We start from the raw sequence: 26177 nt of genomic DNA on the forward strand, positions 1-26177 counted from the left end.
AATTTTCCTTGAAACACATCTCAGATTATGTAATAAAAGTGTATAGGAAAACTTTATTTGCTTAGCTTAAGTTTTCTCATTGGAGCATCTTCTGGTACAGTTTCTTCTATCTTAAGGAGGGAATGCTTTTATTTGATTGAAAATGCAAAACCTAACATATCTATGTAATGGATTAACATTAATCATACACAGATCTGTCATTTATGTAATAAAATATGTTTTCTAAAAAGCAGGAGCCAGGTGAGGATATTTCCTCTAATCCTTAATTGTCTCATTCTGATTGCTTCACTAGCATGGAAATTAGAGAAAAAGTACAAAAAAGATAAAAGTTATAAAATTTAGAAATTGGAATATTACAAATGAAAAATCTGTTCCTTCTAGAAGTGTTTTCATATCACTAACTGTGAACCATCAAAATTTCCAGGCTGTCCTTGCTGCTGCTGTCCGTTTAGGTGGTGGAGTTATGGGCATCAATGTTGTGTCCAGCTGTAACCATGCATCCCAAGTATTACAAGAACGTGCATCAAGAGCTGGCCTCAGAATCATATACAGCTTACAAATTGAGAGTGAAATCAATTTAACGAGAGAGATCACACATTTCATTACTAGTAAAGTGGTAAGAGTAAATCTCTCAGGTCATATGATAAGGCATTTTTGTTAGGTCAGAAGAAAAAGGAGAAAATGACAATCATCACTGTCTCAACAGCAGTCATTGTATTTTAAGTATGTCATAGTATATATAAAATCAGAAACTGCATGTTTGTTTCTGGTAAAGGCTCTCATTCAGTAATTATCACTATATGATTACTTCCATGCTTCAGTTTTGTTCAAGGATTTGTTATCAGTTTTGAGACTCATAACAGTTTACAAATAAGGATTTTCTGTGTATCTCCTCTCATTCTTGATAACTCTTCAATTGTGCTAACTCACTTATTATGTCATTTTTTTTTTTTTTTCTCAGATGTTATGGTTTTTATAAAGACATTTGACAGAAGTACACTGACAAAAAAGTAACTGCATTATTTTCAGAGAGGGAAAAGTCCCCTATAATGATGTTCTTTTATATCTTGATAGAGACGTTTAGTGATTCTGATTATTATGTGCAATAGATTGTAAATCAATTCACACTTTGATATCTGCCCTTGATAAAATCCAAGGGGCATTCATTTCTGTAATCATAGTAATTTCATTATTATCTTCCTTTTCAGAATCTTGGTGGAGTGGTGATAGTGCTATTAAGTACTAGTGAACTAAATATCTTCAGTGCTGAAGTGGATGAACAAATGTTAAGGAAAGCTAGGCTTCATTGGGTGCTTTCAACTTTGGGAGGTGAACCATTAGCTGGGGAACTATCTGAAGAAGGGGTAACAGAATGCACTCACTTTATTTATAGAGGAGCCTGCAATGTAAATATTATAGAATTATATGCATGAAATATTGGTGCCATATTGTGATATTTGGTGATGACTTAACTTTTACATATATTTTCTGAGAACATGCTGTTTATATCATCTTGTTCACTGATAATGGATTCTTCCTACAGTTAAAGAAGAAGTTAGATGGCTCACTTTTGATAGAAGCTCACTCACCTGTCATCCCAGGATTCAGTCAATATTTTGCTGCTGCCATCCACAGTAATACATCTGTGGTAGCCCCACTGGCTAGGCAGTACATTGAGACCTTCTCCCATTGTGAGCCTGAGGTAACTTCCTTGAACTTGTAGCCAACACCTGAGCAAGGAATATAAAGATTTACATGGTAGATCATAAGGGGGAGGTTACATAAAAGTTGGTGACTGAGTTTGGAAAAGTGAGTGAAAGGAGAAAGTTGAGAGTAAATTTGAATAAGAGCAAGGTTATTAGGTTCAGCAGGGTTGAGAGACAAGTTAGTCAGGATGTGAGTTTGAATGGAGAAAAATTGGAGGAAGCGAAGTGTTTTAGATATCTGGGAGTGGACTTAGCAGCAAATGGAACCATGGAAGTGAGTCATAGTGTGGGGGAGGGGGCTAAAGTTCTAAGTTCTAAGAGAGATGAAGAATGTAAGAAAAGAGAGACCAATATCTTGGAGAGCGAATTTTCATAAATTAGTCCAGTCATTGCTCTTGAGATGACATAAATAGCATTTCAATGAAGCAGTCAGAGGAGTCACAACAAATAAAGAGATTTTTATAATAAACATTTGGTCAGATGGGGGCAAAAGCGTGTAGATATAGCATGAGGGACTAGAGGTGAAAAACAGATCCACTTATTATTGGGAATAATGTCTGTTGGAATAATCTTATTGGATAATGTGTAGGATATACATACACATAACATCATAATTTTTGACCTGTCATCTCACCAGTGGATATGGCTGGGGTTCTAAGCACTTTAGGAGTTTCATGTTAAGAGAATTTACTATTAATGTTTTTAGAGATGCTGTTTAGGTATAATGGGTATAATGCTCTCCTGTTTTGGTTTATTTTAGGCTTTGCAATTGTCATCATCCCTTTGCTCGCAATTGGGTCTGAAAGAATTGGCAAAACTGGTTAGTGGCTCCCCAACTACTGCAACTGTAAAGGCTGTGTCATCCCTTGCAGCTGCATTTCGTTTAGTGCAGATAGAAAGGTGTTCTACAGGGGTCCATTGCCTCCAAGCTCTACGTCATGGTCTTCACCAGGGTAGGTCATACCTATGGCATCAGAGAGAGATGTAAGATTGATGATGCATAAGAGTATATTCCTCGGAAGTGTGCTTCTGCTGTATTCTTTCCTCAGAAATAGATATTTTTTGTAGGATTATCATGAGATATCAGTACATAGTGAATTACTTTATCATATTCATGGGGAAGTTGCAATATTAGTTGCATGCATTTATATGAATTGTTTCTCTATGGAAAATGCATATTTCCTTAGTTTGTATGAGGATAGGCATGAAACAGGGAGTATATTTTGTAGGCAAATAGTTATGTTACAATAATACAGGTACATGGCAGAGATCTTCAGTTCTTACTTGTTGGAAAAATAATTTAATCATGAATGCTAAACTATCTGGGAGGATATACCCCATTTTAGAAACACTACTTGTAAACTGGGAGTCCTGTTTATGTGTGAGAGTTTCTTTTCTTCTGAACAGTTGATCCATTTATACAAAGTATTGATCAATCCTTGTATGGAGTACTGCTCTCACATCTGGGATGGCTCTAACCTTGTATCCTTTCTTAACAAACTTGAATTGAAAGCAGCCCAACTTATCAAATCTCCTCAGCTAACTTAAAAACTTAGCCCACTTACGTTATGCCTCATTGTTGGTTCACTTTCCGAATTCGGTAGAAATTACTTTGGGTTTTGTTCCCGAGAGCTGGCAGCTTGTGTGCTCTCCCACTAGTTAGACCATGCAGTACACAGCAAGATGCTGTACCACATGATTATGGGCGCTGACAACTTGAGGGTGGGTCATTTTGATTACTGTTTCTTTCCTTATACTTTAAGCTTTGGAGCTCTGTACCCTCTCATGTCTTTCCCAATTAGGATGGGCAGGTGGTTGAAGTGTAGTGAATTAACTGTTTGTTAATTATCCTATCTTGTCTGTTCTGGACACAACCCATCTCTCCAACAAAACAAACATTGATTCAGCATAGTGTCTATCCATGTCTCTGATTCTCATTCCCTCTGGGAACTCCTTCAAAGGGGTGGTCATGGCAGAAGAGTCTCCATAACTGTTGCACTCCAGCATATCTCAAGATCCTTCACAACCAAGCCAAAACTTCTTTACTGAAAACACTGAACATTTACTCTTCATTTGTCCACATTCACCCTGTAAGGACATATGTATTACTCCATACATTTTGCCATATCATCCCATACATTGGATGTAGCTGGCCTTATGAACACTATGGGGCCCCACAGAAGGGGATCCTGGGGCAGAAAGTTATGGTTAGGCATTCACAGGTATATGTAATTGTAGGTAGACAATATGAGTAGACAAAGAATAAGGATATGAATTTATTTTGTTATTCATGTCATTAACTACATGTTGCAGATGTACTGAAGGCTTTGTTAAAGCTTTCTTTCACTGTGGATGGTGGTGCTGACAGGATCCGCTACACTGTTGATGGTCACCTTGTCAACACTTTTACCATTAAGCATGTTACTTCTCGAGGGCTACATCAGGTCAGTTGGAGGATATGAATCTAGAGATGAAATGTTTCTTGATGTTTTTGTTTATACATTTTGCCTAGTTTCATTTGATATGTTAATTGTGGTTTCATTTCCAGTAAAATGCCTTCCAGAGTTCACATAATGTTACAAACAGAAGCCTCTACATTAAACCTCAAAGCTACATAAATTGATTTTATAAAGAAAGTTAGGTGCTATTTAAAAAGAATGAAGATAGATTCTTGGAAAGGTATATTCCACCATTTCATCAGTGGAGCACTGAAGTGAAGCAACACAAAAAGAAAAAAGAAAAATTAGTAGTGATAGGAAGCAGAGGACTTTTATAAAATGTAATGAGGCAGTTACAGTGGTTGTAAATGTATGTCAAGTGAGAAAGCAGTGATGTACCAATAAGTAATTTTGCAGTTTGATAAGATACTCGGATTTTTTCTTTACTTACTTTTTGATTGCACTTTTATGGATTAATGAGGTATTGCAGTGCAGACTGGTTAGAGATTTGTGAAGAGGGAATACATGAAATGAAATGTTTTTTCAGTATATACAGTCATCAAGAATTTAGATAGGATTTTTTTGGGTTGGTTAATTGATTCAGATATCCTGCATAAACTTGGTAGTACCAAAATGTTAAGCATTCTTAGAAAAGTAAAAGAAAACTTAAAAAATATAAGCAATTTTTTTACTATAGGTTTTGTGGGTAATGGTAAGGTATTACAATTTAAATATCACCGTGTAAGATGATACAGCGCTGGTGGCTGATTCATGTGAGAAACTGCAGAAGCTGGTGACTGAGTTTGGTAAAGTGTGTGAAAGAAGAAAGTTAAGAGTAAATGTGAATAAGAGCAAGGTTATTAGGTACAGTAGGGTTGAGGGTCAAGTCAATTGGGAGGTGAGTTTGAATGGAGAAAAACTGGAGGAAGTGAAGTGTTTTAGATATCTGGGAGTGGATCTGGCAGCGGATGGAACCATGGAAGCGGAAGTGGATCATAGGGTGGGGGAGGGGGCGAAAATTTTGGGAGCCTTGAAAAATGTGTGGAAGTCGAGAACATTATCTCGGAAAGCAAAAATGGGTATGTTTGAAGGAATAGTGGTTCCAACAATGTTGTATGGTTGCGAGGCGTGGGCTATGGATAGAGTTGTGCGCAGGAGGATGGATGTGCTGGAAATGAGATGTTTGAGGACAATGTGTGGTGTGAGGTGGTTTGATCGAGTAAGTAACGTAAGGGTAAGAGAGATGTGTGGAAATAAAAAGAGTAAAATGCATCGATTTCTTCATACATGCATACTTGTGGTAGTACAATGTGAAATGGTTTGTCCTCCATCTCAAGCAAGAGAGAATAAAGATGAAAACAGAAAATTATCTTGAAATTTACCTAGTTTTTGTCCCATATACTCTGATGACCTCAGAACTTTATTTATATGCCACATTAATACATGAAACATTAGATGATTTGTAAAAACCTTCTTTTACAATGTGGACATATGTCAGGATTGTGCTTCTTATTTCTGTTTCATTGTTGCCACACCTTTGAATAGGTGGGTGTATACCGTGAGGATACAGGGGTGGTATGGTCCCCTGGGAAGATGTTTGGATCTGTCAGTCAAGAACTTGGAGAACATGGCCGTGAAGGGAGAACTCTTGGCTTGGTATCAGTGGAAGAAAAGGAGGAAGATAGGGCTGTTAAGGCTATTTTATTAACACATGAAGTAAGTAAAGATACAGCATCATTCACACAGTATTCTTGCCATATGAAAATGGATATTCATGATTTTACTGTCAGTAACGTTCATATCACCTTGGTGTTGAATTTCCATTTGTAATCTGATGCAGTATCATTCACACATTATTCTTGCTTAATAGAAATGGATATCATGGATATTCATGATTTTACTATCAGTAATGTTCATATCACTTCTGCTGTTGAATTTCCGTTTGTAATCTGAGAGTAAAACTTTAATGGCAGCAATATGGTGCTACCTTTCCTACACCTGTTTGTAATGTCATTCTGCTGTTTGTTGTATCAAGTATGATGGTTCTTTTTCTTTTATCTAGGCATTCATTTTGGCTGTCGGGCATAAAATAGGTTTAAATCATGAGTGTTGCTTTGTGGTCTGGCATCCCTCTTCCCTAAATAATTGATAATTCTGTACATATTTAGAAGCTGACTTACTGCTGCAAACAGTGTCTCAACTCAACCTGTATGATGATAATGAATAAATCATGCAGAGCTTTGCAAAATGTTTAGGGGGCTACACAGATTCTGAAAGAGACCATGCCTGATCTGCACCATTCAGAACACTAAAATAGCTGTCATGTTTTGAGTTCCTCCTCGTATCCCTTCCTTTAGGTGACTGACAGTTTATTTTAGATCTGCATAGTCTTTAGAATAAGATATTTTTAGTGAAAGCTCTCATTAATGTATTCTTGATTCTTGAAATGTTTGGATTCGTATTTTAATCTCGACTTTTTTCTGTCAGTCTTGAGTCTTAAGTTCTCATACTTAGAGGCATTACTGTATTTTCACCAGAATTTTCATGATAGATATATTTAACTTTATCACTCAGATTGAACAAGAATGGTCTAAGGTTAACTGTTGTCATCTGTAATAAGATTTTCAAAATAGAGGAGGGTATGAGTCCAAAACTCATACTGAAATGATATAGTCTCCCGTGGTGAGTCTCAAGTAGATCAGTTAGTGGAATGTATATGATTTTCTTGGATGGGAATTCAAGAGGTTTTTTTTTTCATCAAAATTTTAGTGTTTTCATGTATTAAAAAGTTAATGGGATACTTTGTTGTACTTGGTGAGGGGTTTCTCTAATTACTTCAGGGAAATGAGGAATAAGAAAAGAGTACAGAAATATGGCTAAATTTAGGGAGCAGGTTTTCTGTGAAGATTTCAAACAAATGCAGGTTACCTGAGGTAATGATAGAAGCCCATGATGCTGCTGTAAGAGGTAATCACTTATGAAATGCTAGAGTCCTGTTGGTGGCTAGGGATGATCCTTGTCAGAGAGTTGTGGGCAACATGATATCCCAAGGCCTGTAAGAGTACAAGATGATGGCGTTGACTGATTAAAGGAATGGTGATATCATAGTGTAGGACTGATATTACGTTACTGATTAACCACAGTTAAGCAGTCTTTAGTAAGAATACTATTATTTTCATTTGTTATCATTGTTCCCATTTACTTATAGTGAATCAGATGCATGCATCCTCTCTGTTCCCATATACTCATCTTTCCTCAGCTCATAGCCAATATATTGAAATGTAACATGGGCTTCCATATTTACATAAACACTTTTTACTTTTTCACTTTGCATATTTAGTTGATGTGCCTGGTGAGTCTAAAGTCTCCATTTTTATCTCCACAGTTATTCATAAGAAAATATTATATGTCTGGCTGTTTATTGTCATTGATACCATTTCCTGGTAATATTAAAAGTGTTAACTAACGTTTTGTTGATTTTATTAACTATCATTGAATTTCTCCATTCAATCCAGTAAAAGTGGACCTGCATAAATGCCAATAAGCCATATATCCCAGGTAGGCCTGTCCAAGGTTAAGAAAAGTTTCTTACCACTTTAGATTTCTTTTAGTTCTGTTGCTAACATTTCCTTTATTTGGAAACAGGACTATGTAGGACGAACATGGGCATTTTCTGTGCTAGTGGTCGCATGTTTGGGGGTGATAGTATCACTCTATGTTGCTGTGTATGTGGCCCTACGTGTGTGTGATGGAACTCTCGCTGGTCCACAGGTAGGAACTTTACCTTTATCTTATTGTGACCTACTGTAAGGATAAAGCATCTTTAACTGAACAGTATATATGAATTTGCAGTACTATAAAGTGATTTATGAATGTGTGCCTCTTTTTAACTTTCGGTGGCATTTTAGTTTGAAGCCTTAAGATTAGGGATTTTATTTAGAAGGTATAATTACATTGAAATGTATAATTAAACAAGGAAAGATGAGTCAGGAAATTTTGAAACTGATATTTTTGAAAATGCAAATAAAAAGAGTATTTCCATGTGACTAGGTTCTAGGTGCAGTGCTGCTGTTGGGGGTGATGGGAATCTATGCTTCATGTGTGGTTTATGTTCTGCCACCCACTTCCATCACCTGTGCAGTTCGTGAGTGGGCACCACCCATGTGCCTAGCGCTCTGTTATGGCATCCTTCTTGTCAAGTCCATGCATCTGCGTGCCCTGGTGTCAGTTGGTGTTGGGGGAGAAGTAAGTACTGAGACGTGTATGATAGTTATTTTGACTGAGAATGCACTTGTTATCTCATTTTCTTAGCCGTATGTACAGTAAAATGCTACTGAGATTTGTATACATTTACTTCATAGTTAAAGTTATTTAGTTCTGGTGTGTCATTACTTATCTTGGTTAGCTTAATGTCATTATAGAAATACTGAGGACTAACCAAAAGACTAAGCAAGCTTAAGATGATGTATAGTAGCCAGAGTAGAATTTTTATTATCATAAAAAGGATCAATATTCTTAGCTTCGTAGAGCACTCTAATTCTTATCGTCAAAGACTTAGTGTTGTTTATTTCTTATTCCTATTTCACAGTATAAGGCTGCAAAAAGTAAACTCTTTGATGCATAAAACACCCTTGAGAAAAGTATAGAAATGCTGTAGAAAGCACTAAGGAAATGTGATGAAATAAGAACAGCTAAAATATAAAAGAGGCCTGAATGAGTCTTCTTGGTCACCAGAATCTGAGAAGTATATATGCTTGGGGGTAGCCTTACACAACTATAAGGATTTCATTTGCTCAAATTTCATTCTTAGTATCAGCGGGAGACTTTGTGCCACGTGTGATTGTTGCAGTTGGCCGTCTAAATGAATTTGTTTGCACAGACTTGATTCTTGAGGTCAGTATTATGATTCTTGCTGAATTGCAATTGGCTACTTGGCTAAGGAGATTTGTAAGTATTTTCTATACAAGACATAAATAGGCATGTTTTCTCAAAAACAGTCGTTTCTTCATGCATATTTCTCCTTGTTATTACGATACCTATGCCAAAACTGTTAAAGTTGGCCTAATAATAGTTTAGAAGATTCTAAGCAAATCTTCCATGTAACATGTGTCTTCTAGCAAAGGGCTTACTAGGCTCAAGACACATTAATTGGACAGAGTGGATTCCCTATATCAATGTGATTGTTGTACATAACCCAGTGATTTTAGAAAAGATATGTAAAGATGTTCAGAATGATGTTCCACACCAAACATTGCAGCTAGCATGTTAATTGTGAAAAAAAAAATGCTTTTAGAATATGGTAAGTTTCCAGTATATCCATATATACATTCATGGCAGAATGAGGAGGGATATGACTGTCTTTCTTCATTTAAATTGTCACAGCACAAACATATGTTTATGGTTGCCATTTCTTCACCCTCCTAATGTTGTAGCCCGCTCGTTGCAATGATACATTTGCCTTAAAGTTATTAGCCTGAAATTTTTTAATGCAACTAATATCGGATAAGATATAGTGGTAAAGTATCAGTTTATTCCCACCGCTGTATTTCCTTATGGAAATGTATAGTATCGATACATTTCTTACTCTTAGTGGAAGTGTTTTTGACCAGTAATGCTCGTGAAATATATTATTTTTTGTGCTACAATGTTAAATTAATGATTGTGGGAAGTGGTATGAAGATGAGGAAAACTGAGACTAATTATTGTAAAAGTGGGTGAAACATTCTTAAAAGTCAGTTGAACCAACAGAAACCTTTCATAACTTCCTCAAACAGCTGAAATTTATGGGAGAAATATACCAACATCTGCTGGGAACTGTGTGAGATAAGTGTTTGTGAAAATGATGGGTGGAGGTACCACCAGCTGCCCAGTGTATTGTCTTTCTGTTGATAGTTTTTGCGAGTTGGTGTAATGTTTAATCATGGGTGTGTTTGATATGTCTTGACAAGTGTTTATCACTGAAAATTAAAGTGAATCTTGGCTATTTGGTGTAGTCTTATGAGGTTTTCATATGTTCTGTTGATTTCTACAAGAATTTCATGTACAGTAATCACATTTCCCTGATATTCTTAGTCCTCCACACTCTTATATCTTTGTTATTTTAGGATAACTACATGCTCCAGATCATGCAGAGCTGGTCTGTATCATTTCTACTGAGTGTAAGGAGTGTGTTGATACCACATTTGTTGAATTTCATAAGAAATAGTATCAAGAGTAAAGTCATATTTCTCCAGTAGAACTCCTCTCTAAGTATTGTCTACTAATTCAAAAAGTATTGTAACACTAATGCTTTAAGTTTTGTTTTTATTATTTTTGTTATTATCCTTGGTGGGGATGCACTGTTTCTAAAAAGTGATTTTTAGTTAATACTCAACATTTTCGTATATTTCAGGTATCTCAAGTAAACCTTCACGTATCCTTGTTGTTTATGCTTAGCGTACAGGGCGCACTCTGTGTATTAGGTCATGCAGGTGGCTTGGGCATTGGGGAAGAGCCTCTTGTCAAAACTGGTTTGGATGGTGAACGGCAGTGTGGGCAGAAACGTACAGCCACCCTTGCTACCCGAGTCTACCTTATCCTTTTGTTATTCCTAAGTCTCATCCTAGCCACTGTCAACCGAAAAATACAAAGAAACCATAATGAGGTATGATATATGTGAGACATTTGTATATGGAATGAAATTCAACTTAATGAAATTACATAACTTTTTCCTCTAATAATCTTTATTGCTAAACTGAACATGTGTTATAGTACCTTTTTTATAATGATAAAGCCCTGTGATCTGCAGGGTTGTTGCACTTCATAATTTTTCAAATGAAAGTATTCACACAGACATCTAGAGACATGTACACAGTTCAATGATATTTTCTCAGGGGAGATGGCTGTTGTTGACCTCCTGTGTTTCTGCTCCTGTGGTGGGCGTGTGGTCTGTGATGAGTTATTTGGCACCTCCAACTCTTGAAGCTCCAACAACTAGTGTGGCATTGTTGATCCTGGCCTCAGTGGTGCTAGGACTCATATTCATACCCAAAATGAGAGTCATTGCTCAACAGGCAAAAGAGTTCAGGTAGGGTACTTGTGTGGAAAGAGAACTGTGTTGCTTTGTAGTATAATGAATGATATTGTCAGAAAGATGAACTTTTATGAAGTGATTACAGATGAAAAAGGTATAGAAATTTCTGTACTTCTTGAATGGGTAGAGAGGATGAATGCCATTTCTTACCATGGGTGTAACTTTTATTAAAGTATTCAGAACAGACAATAGTAGAGAAAATGTTTAAAAGAAAAGTTTATGAGGCTGGCTGCAGGATTCAGTGAGTTGGATGATTACAAAACTGACTGCTTCTGTATCACTCAAGCTAGTCATTCAGTCTACGTGCCATATGTTTTATTATGTTTTCAGGTTTATAAGTATATTGTAGAGATGGCCATTGACCTTCATTTGACTGTGTTTAAGAATTACTACCACTATTTGTATCCTCAAGTTTATAATGTAAAATGGTCTTTAACTCTTTGGATGCTATGGGTAAATAGAGTCCCCAAAATCTTTATTGACATTTATTGCTAGAGTCAAGTTTAATCGTAAGCACTCAGAAATATTTCCTTTTGATGGAGTAACAAACAACTCTCCAGGCTCAGAAATGTTCAGCAAGCTATCTTAAGTGCTACCATCTGGGAGCAGCTTTGAGGAATATGAGGTAAGCAGGCATCAAGTAGTAGAGTCAAATTTCACCCACACCTCCTGTGGAGCAATTATTTATGATCATAATTTAGGTAAAATATATATACCATAACTTCATGATATGCTGTGTAAATGTTCATGCTATATCATATTGCATGATGTAAGGTAGATATTGTGAACAGATGGATGAATTTTGGAGGCTTACCTTTATAGATCCCATGTGTCACTCACAACTTTGATTAGCCCGCAGAAAAATCCTGAAGCCTCCTAGTTACCTTTAGATCACCATTTGCAGGAAGAGGCCATGTGCATGCTCCTAAGGGCCTCCACCCTACTAGCATGAAGTAGATAGACATTATTTTGAATGGCTCAGAAGACAGTGACAGCCACCAATCTGATTAGGACATATTAGGAGGCGATGATGTGGTGGGTTTAAGTGATTATGGCTGTTTAAATGGCTTTGAATTTTCTTAATAATTCAAATTTTGCTGATTTCGCCCTTCGTAGGGACTCTCCCTTTTACTCCTAACCAGCACCAGTAGGATGATTATGTGATTTTCTATCTGTATCGGCTTCTATTTCGTGGAAGATTTTCAAGATTTTCAAAATTTATGATAATATTCTATACACATGATAGTTTCTTGCTTCAAATGGATTCATTACTGTTGATTTTACTGTCGTATATTGAAGAAAATTTTGCAATGAATTTGATTCATCTTCATAGAGAAAATTTAATTTTTCATGGTGTAATATTGTTTTCCAATAATATACTCTCATGTTATGTAAACTTTATGGTCATTTCAAGCTGGGAGAGTAAAAACAAGAAGATAGAATAAAGACTTTCATTTTTTCCTGGATTGTTGACACTTCTTGGGAACCCTTTGAAATTTCTTGATTCACCTAAAGGCTTAAGAGGATATCTTTAATGAGTACAATGAACATAGAAGTAGTGATGTCTTGAATGTCCGGTACAGGCGTATAATTGCTTGCTTCTGTTTATGATACATATGTATTTATTATTATTATCATACAACCTTGGGAAGTGAGTCAGTTGTTGTTCGCTGATGATACAGCGCTGGTGGCTGATTCATGTGAGAAACTGCAGAAGCTGGTGACTGAGTTTGGTAAAGTGTGTGGAAGAAGAAAGTTAAGAGTAAATGTGAATAAGAGCAAGGTTATTAGGTACAGTAGGGGTGAGGGTCAAGTCAATTGGGAGGTGAGTTTGAATGGAGAAAAACTGGAGGAAGTGAAGTGTTTTAGATATCTGGGAGTGGATCTGTCAGCGGATGGAACCATGGAAGCGGAAGTGGATCATAGGGTGGGGGAGGGGGCGAAAATTTTGGGAGCCTTGAAAAATGTGTGGAAGTCGAGAACATTATCTCGGAAAGCAAAAATGGGTATGTTTGAAGGAATAGTGGTACCAACAATGTTGTATGGTTGCGAGGCGTGGGCTATGGATAGAGATGTGCGCAGGAGGATGGATGTGCTGGAAATGAGATGTTTGAGGAAAATGTGTGGTGTGAGGTGGTTTGATCGAGTAAGTAACGTAAGGGTAAGAGAGATGTGTGGAAATAAAAAGAGCGTGGTTGAGAGAGCAGAAGAGGGTGTTTTGAAATGGTTTGGGCACATGGAGAGAATGAGTGAGGAAAGATTGACCAAGAGGATATATGTGTCGGAGGTGGAGGGAACGAGGAGAAGAGGGAGACCAAATTGGAGGTGGAAAGATGGAGTGAAAAAGATTTTGTGTGATCGGGGCCTGAACATGCAGGAGGGTGAAAGGAGGGCAAGGAATAGAGTGAATTGGAGCGATGTGGTATACAGGGGTTGACGTGCTGTCAGTGGATTGAATCAAGGCATGTGAAGCGTCTGGGGTAAACCATGGAAAGCTGTGTAGGTATGTATATTTGCGTGTGTGGACGTGTGTATGTACATGTGTATGGGGGGGGGGGGGGTTGGGCCATTTCTTTCGTCTGTTTCCTTGCGCTACCTCGCAAACGCGGGAGACAGCGACAAAGTATAAAAAAAAAAAAAAAACAACCTTGGGATCCCTTTTAAGGGATGCCTACAAATTCAAAGGTGCACTCCACTGAGGAGCAGAGAAATGATTGACTCCTTTTAAGCAAGAAGGTCCTAAATATGACTGCAGTCCTGTCCACCCATTGAGAGTGATACAACCTCACCAAAAGTGACTTTAACTGGCAGTGTAACCACGTGAGGTCTAAGACCACTAGAACATATGCATTATATTTATTCTTGCATACCTGTCCCCATAAATGCAGTATATTTATTCTTACATACCTGTCCCCATTTCTCACCTTAGTGCAGTATTCTCAGGAAGATAAAACTGAGCCTTACAAGAAGATTCTTTACTTGCACTTTCCTCTGTTCTTTATTTGGAAAGTTATGAGACAGGAAGAGAGGATCTCCAGCCTCCCCATTCCTACACCTTTTGGGCACTTTATACAAAATGCCAGGGATACATGGACAATATTCCTTCTCCCTTATCCGAGGGATGATACCTTACCTTTACCTTCATGCTTCAGGATTCCTTTCTTTGGGGCTTCCACAGTGCTCAGGAAGCTGGCCACATTGACCAAGGAGGACCATGGGTCAAGACATGTTCTAATGTTAGCTACAAATACACACTCGATTCCAGCTTACATATCACACCTTACAACATGTAACTCACAACTCTATTCTTGATGCTGAATATTCATACAGTAAATGCAAAGTGGTAGCCCTGCCTAATGGCAAAATCTTATCATAGATAAGGAAAATTTAAGATATTGGGCACCTCAAGTATATTACTCTCCCCATATTGTTCAGATTTGGTATGGGTATTTAGATCCCAGTAAAAAAAATGGATTGAAAGGTTAGCATTTGTTAGGGCAAAGATGGGTATGTTTAAAAGTATGATAGTCCTTGTTTGTAATTACCACTTTGAACAGTACAGGGAGAGAGTTCTACACTCATGGAGCCCCATTTTTGGGCTTTCTTTGCCATCAAATAGCCTTTTAAAGTTTTTTACTCTGCTAACACTTACAGCTTCATCATATAGTTTATTTATACCATCCACCACCTTTAAGTAATAACATAACTCTTTACATCCTTTTCTAAAATGATTCTTGCTTCGCATCATGTTATGATCTCTGGTTACTCTGTCACTACATCTGAAGAACTTTTTTCTCTCACTGTTGTTGATCTGATTTCGAAGCTTGAAGGTTACATTCAAATCACTCTTAACTCTTCTTTCCTGCATGATAGGCAAATTTTAGTTTTTAGCATCTCACAGTGGCTCAGCTTTCTTAATTCAGGTACCATCTTAGTTGACCTTCCCTGGACTCAGTTAACTCTTAATGCTATGTCATTTCTATTCCTATTATCCCATTTGTATTTAAAATTCTTTTAAGGATGGTCACATTTAGGATATAACATTGTCTTTCATTTCAGTGTGATTAGTGAATAAATGATCCTGCTAAAGAGAAACTAGTTAATCTCCTGTTATAAATCAAATACTTTGGTAGAGCAGTCACACGAGACACAGTAGCAGTATTTTGGCTTACAATCATTGATAGCAGTTCTTTGTACTTTACTTGAAAATCTTTCACTAAATATTGCACAATACTCCAAAAAATACATTGCTGTACTTAGGTGTCATATATAGACCTTTAAGCAAAAGGTGGAACATGGCATAATTCTGTACTGAGAAAAATTAGTCATGAACAAGAAAACTATGATTGTAGGGGACTTTAACAAATCATAGTATAGACTAGAATATCCTAACAGGTGATCAAGAGGAAAATATATGAAAGACAGTTTTCTAGGCCAGCAAATTAATTTCCATTCTAAGAACAACATTTCTGGCATAGTTATCACCCTTGCAAACAGTGACCACAACATTATTGGACATGATATAAATATGTTTGAAATTCATAACAGACTCTTGCTCCCAGTTTGCAGAAAAGCATTCTTTGAGAAAATGACACACAAAATTGGCAAAAGTGTATGGATGAATTTTGATATTCAAACAGTTGAAGAGATGGAGTAATTTTAAAAACAAATTAATTCTTAATGAAAATGAAAACATGCCATGGAGATAATAAGAACCAATGTAAGCTCAAAACTAGTCTGGATGACTAAGATTTATCTAATTTCTCATGAGAATGAAGGATGTGTAAACAAAGAAAATAAATGCAAGCAAAAAGAAACCCTAAATGTTAGAAATAGTTATAAGTAACTTCAGATACATACAACAAGAACATAAAAGATACAATATGATCACTAACAAACAAGCACTCCTGAAAATAATGATGATTACAAAGAAATGGCCTGCATATTAAACATTTCATTTGATTATGTATTTACAGTTGAAGAAGATTAATGTATACCTAAAATGCCTCCATTTCTTCCAGGATCTTAGGATGAAGAATTAAAGGTGACAGAAATCATGGGTTTATGAAGTCCTAATAACTTAGATCAAATTAACACCCAATTGGCCTTGCATGAGCTATAGGTGACAATGAAAATGAGATAAGTTTGCAAAATTTCCAAAAGACAATAGAATAATATTAGGGTAGTCACCATAGCTACTCCATAAAAAATCTTGTCCAGCAGGCTTCTGATATCAATATTTTTCAGTACTACATATGACCACTGGGATTCAAAAGTACCTACAGATTTAATATTCTTAATTTTTTGAAGGAAAGACAGCAAAGTACAGTACTACATGAAAGACTACTTCTTTCTTTCTTTCTTTCATACTATTCGCCATTTCCTGCATTAGCAAGGTAGCGTTAAGAACAGAGGACTGGGCCTCTGAGGGAATATCTTCACCTGGCCTCGTTCTCTGTTCCTTCTTTTGGAAAATTAAAAAAAACGAGAGGGGAGGATTTCTAGCCCCCCGCTCCCTCCCCTTTTAGTCGCCTTCTACGACACGCAGGGAATACGTGGGAAGTATTCTTTCTCCCCTATCCCCAGGGATAAAAGAAAAGACTACTATGTGATCAAAATCATGTGGTATAGTACACAAACTATGTACATGGATTAGTGGCTGGCCCACACACACAAAGCAATATATGTATATACATGTATGTATAAAATTACTTGTCATTTTTAAGGAGTGCATCCTTCAGGAATGCATATTAATCAAAAGAGCAAAGAAATAAGAACTAGAGATAAAGTCGTGTAGATAGCAGTTGGTAGGTAGCCAATGACCAGGTAGGTATTTTACTAGTTCTACCTACCTGGGTATTGGAAGGGTTAGTGACATTTGCTTAGTGAGCCAGTACTTCAGTGGTTGTCAAGTTGCACTCCTCTTTCTGCCTTACTGACACATGGACTACTGGCATTCTGTCCACAAACGTACAATCTCTCCTTGTCAGACTGACACTTGACAACACTTAACTCACACAGCTCATTCTTCATAACTCTAGATTTTCCTGTGATGAGCACTATGTGCTAGCCCAGCCTTTTGACAAAATGGTAGGAGCAAAAGATAGAAGTAGTAGGTAGGAACATTTAGGCAGGAGCATTGGGTAGAAATATTTGGTAGAAGTAGTTGGAAGGAGCATTAGATAGAAGTAGTCAGATGGAACATTAGGTAGGAGCCTCACCAAACACTGCGCTAGAGTTGCCCTCTGCCAGTGACTTGTTAAGGGTGAGGCATGAAAGAAACAGCACTAGAGTTCATTAGTTTTGGAGACTCTATTGCAGTGGCCACCCCTTTGAGGAACAGGTATCAGAGATATAGATAGATAGATAGCTAAAGTCATTCTGAAAGTAAAGATGTAAAAAAAGTTTCATAATTTGGGGAAGAGATGTAGAAATATGTGACCCTTTGAAGAGAATTAGTTTGTCAAGAGCAATTAAACTCGTGCATCAAATGTATTCTCTTGTTACGAAAGGAAGGCAGAGGCATTGAGGGACGACGAAAGTATAGATACGGTTAAAATGATGTGCTGTATCTTTATCTTAAGGAACTTCTCACCTTTAGACCAAAGGAGCTGTTCATCATATCTTGGTAGGGTGAATTCTAATATTTTGCTTGTTTCAACTTCAGACACAAGCGACTGGCAGCTGCAGCTTCAGTCTCCACAATTTTTACACAGATGGAAGAGGGCCCTATAGGAGGGGTACCACCACTACAAGATGGTCTGAAACCTCTTTCAGGTGACAGTCCTTGCCTTCATCTTAATCACCCAGAAGCTCTAGGATCTGTAAGATCTTCCATTGCATCAGAAAATAGTTACAAGGCTGCATTTAGTGCTGCATATGGTTTACAACAACAATCTCCGCTGAACACTCCCCGTCGTGTAATGAGAAACCCTATTTATGATTCTTCACAGGGAGCTTATCCATGATTATCCCTACTTAAAAGAATTGAAGAAATTTATTCTATTTTTTATGTAAAAGGCTTGATCCCTCAAAAGTCTGTACAGTACTGTTATTTCCTTAGGTATATAAACTGTCATGTTGTGAATGATTATGAGCCTTATGTGGAAGAGACAGAATCAGCATATGATTGCAGGGCTAGTGTGACCCATTTCATGGATGATACTGATAAGGAAATTCTAAAGTTCCTAACATAGCTGATCACTTAAAACTTGACTGAGTATCATCTAAAAGTAGCAAAATTACTGGGATATATAACAGTGTACCATTTTATATTTGCAAAGGAAACTTCATACATATAGTGGTTTATTGTTCTAAAGGTGTACTGTTTATGTTCATTTTTCATTAACCATTAGATTCACCATTTGATTAAGGTTATTCCTTGCTCACAAAGATTTTTCTAGTACCACTTTCAGTGAGATACTTTTTAAACTTTTGTAATTATCTTAGAACAATTTATTATTGTTTATAGATACACTTATTGAGATTTTGTCATAAGATCTCTTAATATGCTTATATGTGCTCACCTGTATCAGATTATTGTAAAGGTGAGAGGCAATCGTCTTCTCTCATGTTCAAAGTATTAACAAATGGTGTTTAGGGTATTAACCAAACTATTTTCATGCCAGTTGATAATTGCAAAAGTTTTATGGAAAGTTATTAAGACCTACCACTACCAAAAGTTATCCAGTCGTAAATTACTGTAAGGTATATCTAACTGATATAGTCAGGCAGTTAGAAAACTTATAAGAAATATTTTCTTATAAATATATCTGTGTAGGTTTTGTGTATTTTTTCTGTTTTTAAAGTTTCTTTTATACAAAGTGGATACAAATGGAAGTAGCAGAGTTAAGATGTACATTTGCATCTTGTCTGAATGGGTATGGGACAGAAAGGTCTAAGAATAGCACATGTAAGGGTAATATTATCAACCCATAGGACAATGGCTAGATCATATGGTCAAGTATAATCAGTAGGGAGTTATTTCTGATTTTATGTACACAACTGGCTGTTTTTATCTTAAAGCTCTGCTCCTGGACAAAACTTATCCTTTCTGCTTTGATAGATGCCACTTTTTTTGAAGGTATGCTAGAATTTAGCTTTGAGTTGCTGATGTAGTATTATTAGAGGATTGAAATCAGAAGTATTTGGAAAGAACAACTGATAAGTTACTGTTACATTAGGAAATGCATATAATGATAAGAAATCCACCAATCATGTCTAGTAACAAACTAACTTATAATACAGCAATAATACATGTGTGATGATGTATAAGGAAGGGGAGATCAAGAGTTTATCAAAGATTTTTCTGAGAACTGTGCATCCAAGAGTTCATGGTTAAATTTGAAAGTTAAAATGTTTCAAGATTTTGCACAGAGTGTGGTATGACATTAAAGCTGATACTGATATGTGAGGAAAAATTCTTTCTGATATTAGTCAGTGAATTCTTTTACATAGATTGACTATATACAGATGAGTTCATCTGGATATCCTTTGGTGTATATAGTTATATCATTATGACTTGACTAGGGAATTTTGCGTTTCTATAATTCATGCTAATGATGTTTGCCCGATTATTATTTTAGTTGACAGATGTATGTGTAGTAATTTAAGTAGATAGCTTTGTGAATGCTCAATGTATTTTTTTTTCTGTCATTAGCATTACTTTAATAAGTTCATCAAGTTCTGTCTGCTTAACATAGTTTTGTCTCCATCTACTTTCTGTAGCTTTTTATTAACCTCATTGTATTCTTTTTCTGTTTTTATCTTGTGTACATAAAGTTGTCTTCTCTGCATGCATTGATGGATAATAGTTTTATTCATTACTGTTATGCAGTCCAAGGACCCCCTCAGTAGGGCCTCTGCAGCATTTAGGCCACATCATAATCAGTAGCAGGGAAATTGTATACTCCATTGGAGTGAGAAGATCTTTGATAAGATTATCCTCTTATTTATCCATTGACAATGATACAACTTCCCTAAAGGTGACTTTCCACTACCGCTGAAATCTCAAGTAGGTGGAATCCAGTGACACCTATATACATACGCTTGTGTAGTGTGCTAGTGGTGGATGAATAGAATAAATTGAAAGAGGATGTGGTTAAAGTGGACTGCATACTAAAGGTTAAAATGTACAATATTAAAGAATGTTCAAGAGATGAAGCCCCATGAGTGAGTGTGTGTTTGAACCAGGGCACGTGAATTGTCCAGGATAAAGCATGGAAAGGTCTGTGAGGCCTGGTTGTGGATAGGGAGCTGTAGTTTCAGTGCATTACACATTATTTTTCTTTCATACATGCTCACCATTTCCCAAATGCGCAAGTAGCATCAAGAAAAGATGACGGAGCCTTAGAGAGAGAAATCCTCACTTGGTTCCTTGCTCCGTTCCTTCTTTTGGAAAGTAATACAGGAAGGAAGGATTTCCCACCACCTGCTCCTGCCTCTCATAGTCACCATCTATGATATAAAGGGAATATGTGGGCAGTATTCTTCCTCCCATATCCCCTGTATACATATATGTGTATATATGTTACAGGGTTCTGCCTGCTTATGGTAATGGCATGAGTGGAAAGTCATTTTGGGGTGATTGTATCATCAGAGTACAATCTCATCAAAAAATTTCTCACTCCAAAGAAGGCCATCCTTTCACTGCTACTGATTGCCGTGCAGCTATGAAGCTACAGGAGCCCTGTGAAAGGGATTCTGGAGTTACATTATTAAATATGAACATACATAAATATGTTTTATGTAGAAATTTATTTTATGCAGTTTTGTCTGCAAATATACAACATAGACAGTTTCATCATTTATTGTGGATAATTTTGTATGTGTATATCTTACAACTTTTAGTCTACATACATCCTGTGTGAAGAACTTTGTTTGCATGCCTGTACATCCTTTACAAATGGATATCAACATGTACAGTACCATAGAAATATAGTTTTTTCTGCTTATATCCAATAATTTTGTCTTGATATACAGGATGCTATGTAAACAGCTTTGCATGCATATATCCTGTGTGGAGGCTGTATGTAAAAGGTTTTCTGAGTATTTTTTATATAGATAATTTTGCCTGATGATATCCTTTTTTAGTTGATTTAGTATGCATTTGTCTTATTTAGGTTGTTCTAGATGCACATATCCTTTATAGATATATATATTTAGGTAGAATATATGTAGTTTCAAAAGATATTAGCTAGTTGTCTAGTTTTATAACCTGCTGATTGTGAGGTCTGTGTTCATTACTTATATCACAATGTTGGATACATAATGATTTGGTAGGTAAATGATCTGGTCATTGATGAATTGTTAGTATGTAGGCTCTTCTAGTCTAGACAAGCTATTTTCACTTTTTAAAGTGATTTAGTGCAATTTGGTATATCTATCTATTTCACTGTCAGTGAAAATTTTTAAGTGGATGTATGTAAGGTGCAAACTTAGTAACATATATAATTTAATTGTAATGTTTTTCACTGCAAAAGTTAAAGGATATTAAATGAAAATACATAACATATATATTTCTTCAGAGAAACACACTACTTGTACTACTGCTGAAAATACTTGCTTATAATTCACTTTTGATATCAGTATGAATAATGTTCATATTTACATATGCAATCATGAGTTTTTAGAAAAGGAAAATTATTAGATTACATGACCATTAATAGTGTGTAGCATTAATGAGGGTTCAGTTTTTGTTTGTGATCCAGAAGCACCACACTTGTATATACAAGCAGAACTGAATGACAGCAAAATTTTATCCACTTGTATATTGCTATGAAAGTGTTGTATATGAACAATATTATATTGCCTTTCAATATGAATGTTTGCAGTTTTTTGCTGTTACATAGGCTATTACTGTTTTGATCATCCACATGACCATATTATTTTAGATTCTATATTTTATATAATTATAATATTGTGCATATATATATATGTTTAGGATATATTCTTCATGTAACTTAAAAGTCTTGTGGACTGCTCCATTTTGATTGACAGGATTAGGATACAACAGTTTGCTAAGAAAACTTCATTTGAATGGTTTCAGCACATTTATCATGCATAAAAGGAATACCAAGTTTTTGCTTGCAGACTGATTTAGTCATAGTACAATACCTGTACAGCTATAGAATTTAACTTTCTTCTGTCAGGTTAGGAACACTGTGGTGGAACATTAAAAGGAACTAAAGTGGATAAAGATAGTATAAGTTCACTTAGTGTGTGATTTAAGAGAACTTGTGTAATTTAAGATAGAATGAAATGACTCAGTATATACACAGCTTATGTGTGATCTGAGACAGCATTTGTGATACTGAATGTGTTTGAGATGGCCCATGATCTGTCACATTTTAACTAAATGAGAAATTGTAAAACTTTGGTGGGCATCTGCATGATGTAAGTTTGCATATATGTGAATTAAAACAGATTATGTGTAATTTCAGATATCTGACTTGTATATGGGATCAGGTGTGGGTTATATCACATTATGTTTGTAATTCTAACTACTTCTATAAACAAGTGGCTAATTAAAAGCAAGCCAGTTTTATTAAACTAAGACTAGTTTGTGTAAATAAGAGAATAGACATGTGCAACAGTAACAAAGTGATTAGGTCCAAATTTTATTTCATATGCATAAATACTAAAGAGAAGGTTGATCAAGTAAGTATGAAGTAAAATTAAATACATTTGTTTTTGATGGGTACAGAAAATGTTCACCCACATTTAGATGTATTGTATACCCAGATGGTTTTGTTGATGTTATTGCAGACATGAGACATTCAGAAGACAAGATGAAAGATCATGTACCTGTACCCTTAATTCCATTGTGATAGTGTTACAGACAAACTTGCAAGATTTCATTTATGTAAAGATGAAAAAATGTTTATTATCATGGTTACAGTTTGTAAAGTACACATCATCATGAGTATCATTCAGTACTTTTGAACATAATATGCAATAATAAAAATATATTCCATAAAAACGTGTTAATCGTTGATTTTTTTTTTACCGTTGATTATATATGATACAAATTTGATTTGAATTTTAGTACAAAAGGCAAAATTTATTGTGCATTTATTACCCATCTGCATAATGGCACAAAAGATGCACAGAAGGTTCATGAACGGCCACAGTAATTGCATTGAATTACAAGTTTTATGATGAGCAAACTATTTGAAATAGGCTAAGGTAGGGTACTTCTCAAGCATACATTACAGCAAATATGCTGGTATGTATAAGAATTACCTCTAAATTTACTGATATTCCACAGTCAGGTACAGCACACACTGTTGCAGGGTCTGAGAGTAATTTTGATAAAAGTTTTCATCTTTTCATTCATTATTAACTAGAACAATCTCCTATGGGTATCTGCAGTCAGTCCAACCCATGTCAGATTACAACAATATCAAGTTGTATATTGCTTATGTTTGAGGAGCCATACATAAGTGGTGCTTCTTGCATGATATTGTGGTAGCAAATGGATTGATTAGGGTATGAATATGCCAGTTCTAACAACAGATTTATGTTTCCATTCATAGATCACTACTGTCAGTGGGGTATTTGTTTTAGTTAGAGTTACACATTAACTATTCAGGTGGTTTTAAGAAGTGTTGAACCATTTGAACCAAGTCTGATATTGAATCCCTCTGCAGTCTTGGTTAATGAGGCTTGTACCAGCTGAATATATGAGAAATAAAGCTTTAACACTTATGACTTAGAAATGTGAACTTTTTTTTTCTTCAGCAATCCCAAGGGAGAATGGCACTCAAAATTTTATTTTGGACCGTCTTTGTTAGTGACTGTAGTTTGTTTTTGATACAGTAAGTATTGTAGTATGAGAAATGGCTGAAATTGCCATAAATGTGAGTGGGCAATAAATCCCTCATAAGTGCAGCATAATCAAATAGGATGTGAATGTAGAAGTAAACTTGGTAAGGATGGAGACAGATAAGCTGAACAACAACTTTAGCCATTTCCCTTTTCACTCAGCAACAGGGATTACACCAAGCACATCTTAAGGGAGGGGTGACGTATCTTCCTGCAAGCTTTAAATGTTTTTCATTGTATTTGTCAGAGTGGCTACATCCAGCCTCATTCTGTTTAATGGTGCAAAGCCTTTAAGAGACATATGGCTTTCAAAGGTTGATCTTAGGGTTTAAAAAATAATAAGGTCACCCTTTTCATAACTACCAAGTGGATGAGAGTCGGTTAAATTCAATGAAATTCAAAATGTTAGATCTGCACAGTAAAAATATATTTTGTACTTGAATCCAATGACTATGTTTATTTTACTGCCATATCAATAAACAGACACAGGGTTGCACTTGTTTGAGTCAATGCATACTGTATGGAAAATTTTGCAAAATATGAGTATTATCTATATTCATAGCCACATTAAAGTAATTTGATATTTGACATGTCTCACAATAATTAGCACATGGAGTCCCTCAGAATACCCTCTTCTTACCAGCCTCCACAACTCTGCTGGACTCTTCATCCTAGTATCAAATCATATGCCCTGCCTCTGCAAATATTCCCTCTCACCACACAAGTATGCTCTGTCATTTTTTCACATACCTACATATTTCCTCTTTCACTTTCATTTTATCAACCGCCTTCCTCACAAAGAACACTTCTTTTGTCCAACTACCCTAGTCTTGTGCACATGACACAAAATCTGTTTCGATTGTATCTGTTCTATAGCCCTTCCTCTCCTTCTGACCCATGGTAAATTAAGATAAGATTATTTGAAGTGCACCATTTTAGACAGTTCTCGCCATGAATGATGGCTCACAACATTTTCTTCCGACATTTAAAACTTCGCAATTGTGTGCCTCACATTTTCTAATACATCATTTTCTATCTTCCCTGGTAAACGTACTCATCATTTATGTCCAACTGTATTTCAAAGCCCGATTCCCCCTTGAGCTCAATTACTGTCTGCTGCATATATATATCTACACTCAGCTTTATCATTAATGGAGCTAAATTTGCCCAATTTTCTTAAATATATGTGATTTCTGTTCTTATTACAGTACACATGAAATGACATTCCTAGTGTCCAATGCCCCCATGAAATTTTTTCTTTATCAATATCTACTGATAGCCACAACCATTTACAATTGTGGCAATGTATGTGTGATGAAAAGATACTCCAAAGTTAACCATAAATCATTCATTCACTCTAATGTCTTTGCTGATGATAATGTTATCTGGCATAACTTCTTGATGTTAGGATAAGCAGTTTAACTAAGCTACAAAGGAAAGGCTGAATTGAGTTCTTTAATACTGGAAGACCACCATAGCATGTAATAAGCGAAAATAGCTACAGAATATGAGAAATGCAACTTCAGGTAGAGCTGTAAATGCATGGAACAAGCTGAAACGAACTAAAGATAGGCTCAAATAAAGTGTGATGCAGCAAAAGATTTAAGTCTGCTTCATTAGTGATTTTCATGTAATGCATAAATACATAATTGATGTGGAGTTCAGTAGATCAAATTGAGCAGGATGAGCATCACCATTAGTTGTTCCTTATATGTATTGTACAGGGTGAAGGATTAGTCGTTTCCCACCATTTCTTAAAGTTTGGGACACAAAGCGAGGGTTACATAATTGCCTCCATGGCTTATACAAGATTATGGACACAGCGTTCCCATCTCCTATCTTACAAAATGAAGGGTACATCATACCCTTCCATGGGTAAAACTGGATGTAGAATACAACATTTTTTCCCAGTATTTCAAACAATGAAGGATACGCCGATACATTTCATGGAACACAGATGGTTTAAGACAATATCTTGGTCTATCCTTCAAGTTGTATGAATCAATGTTTTCTCCTTTGCTTCATGGAAGGTTAAGGTATAGCATTTTCTTCTTTGTATCTTAAATGATGATTGCGCCTTCCTTCATATATCGTACTATGTAAAGGGTAGAATGACTCCCTTAATGTAACCATAGC

General features: G+C 36.0%; 1 protein-coding gene across 6 annotated transcripts in view; it reads left to right on the top strand.

Moving 5' to 3' along the window:
- LOC139754086 (uncharacterized) overlaps positions 1 to 23204 on the top strand; it is a 76237-nt gene extending 53033 nt beyond the window's left edge. For 3 of the 6 annotated variants that reach the window (XM_071671137.1, XM_071671141.1, XM_071671139.1), the window contains 11 exons: positions 425 to 616; positions 1209 to 1406; positions 1544 to 1702; positions 2467 to 2659; positions 4020 to 4150; positions 5690 to 5860; positions 7790 to 7915; positions 8195 to 8389; positions 10536 to 10787; positions 11017 to 11210; positions 17884 to 23204. In XM_071671137.1, coding sequence (XP_071527238.1) covers positions 425 to 616; positions 1209 to 1406; positions 1544 to 1702; positions 2467 to 2659; positions 4020 to 4150; positions 5690 to 5860; positions 7790 to 7915; positions 8195 to 8389; positions 10536 to 10787; positions 11017 to 11210; positions 17884 to 18184 — 2112 coding nt within the window. In that variant the 3' untranslated portion in view covers positions 18185 to 23204. Of the gene's footprint in view, positions 1 to 424; positions 617 to 1208; positions 1407 to 1543; positions 1703 to 2466; positions 2660 to 4019; positions 4151 to 5689; positions 5861 to 7789; positions 7916 to 8194; positions 8390 to 10535; positions 10788 to 11016; positions 11211 to 11776; positions 12664 to 17883 lie in introns of those variants that run through there. The other 3 variants (XM_071671143.1, XM_071671142.1, XM_071671138.1) reach the window with 3 other exon arrangements.
- Positions 23205 to 26177: the final 2973 nt, after the last annotated feature.

This window comes from Panulirus ornatus, chromosome 16 (assembly GCF_036320965.1).
Source record: "Panulirus ornatus isolate Po-2019 chromosome 16, ASM3632096v1, whole genome shotgun sequence".
NCBI lineage: Eukaryota > Metazoa > Arthropoda > Malacostraca > Decapoda > Palinuridae > Panulirus > Panulirus ornatus.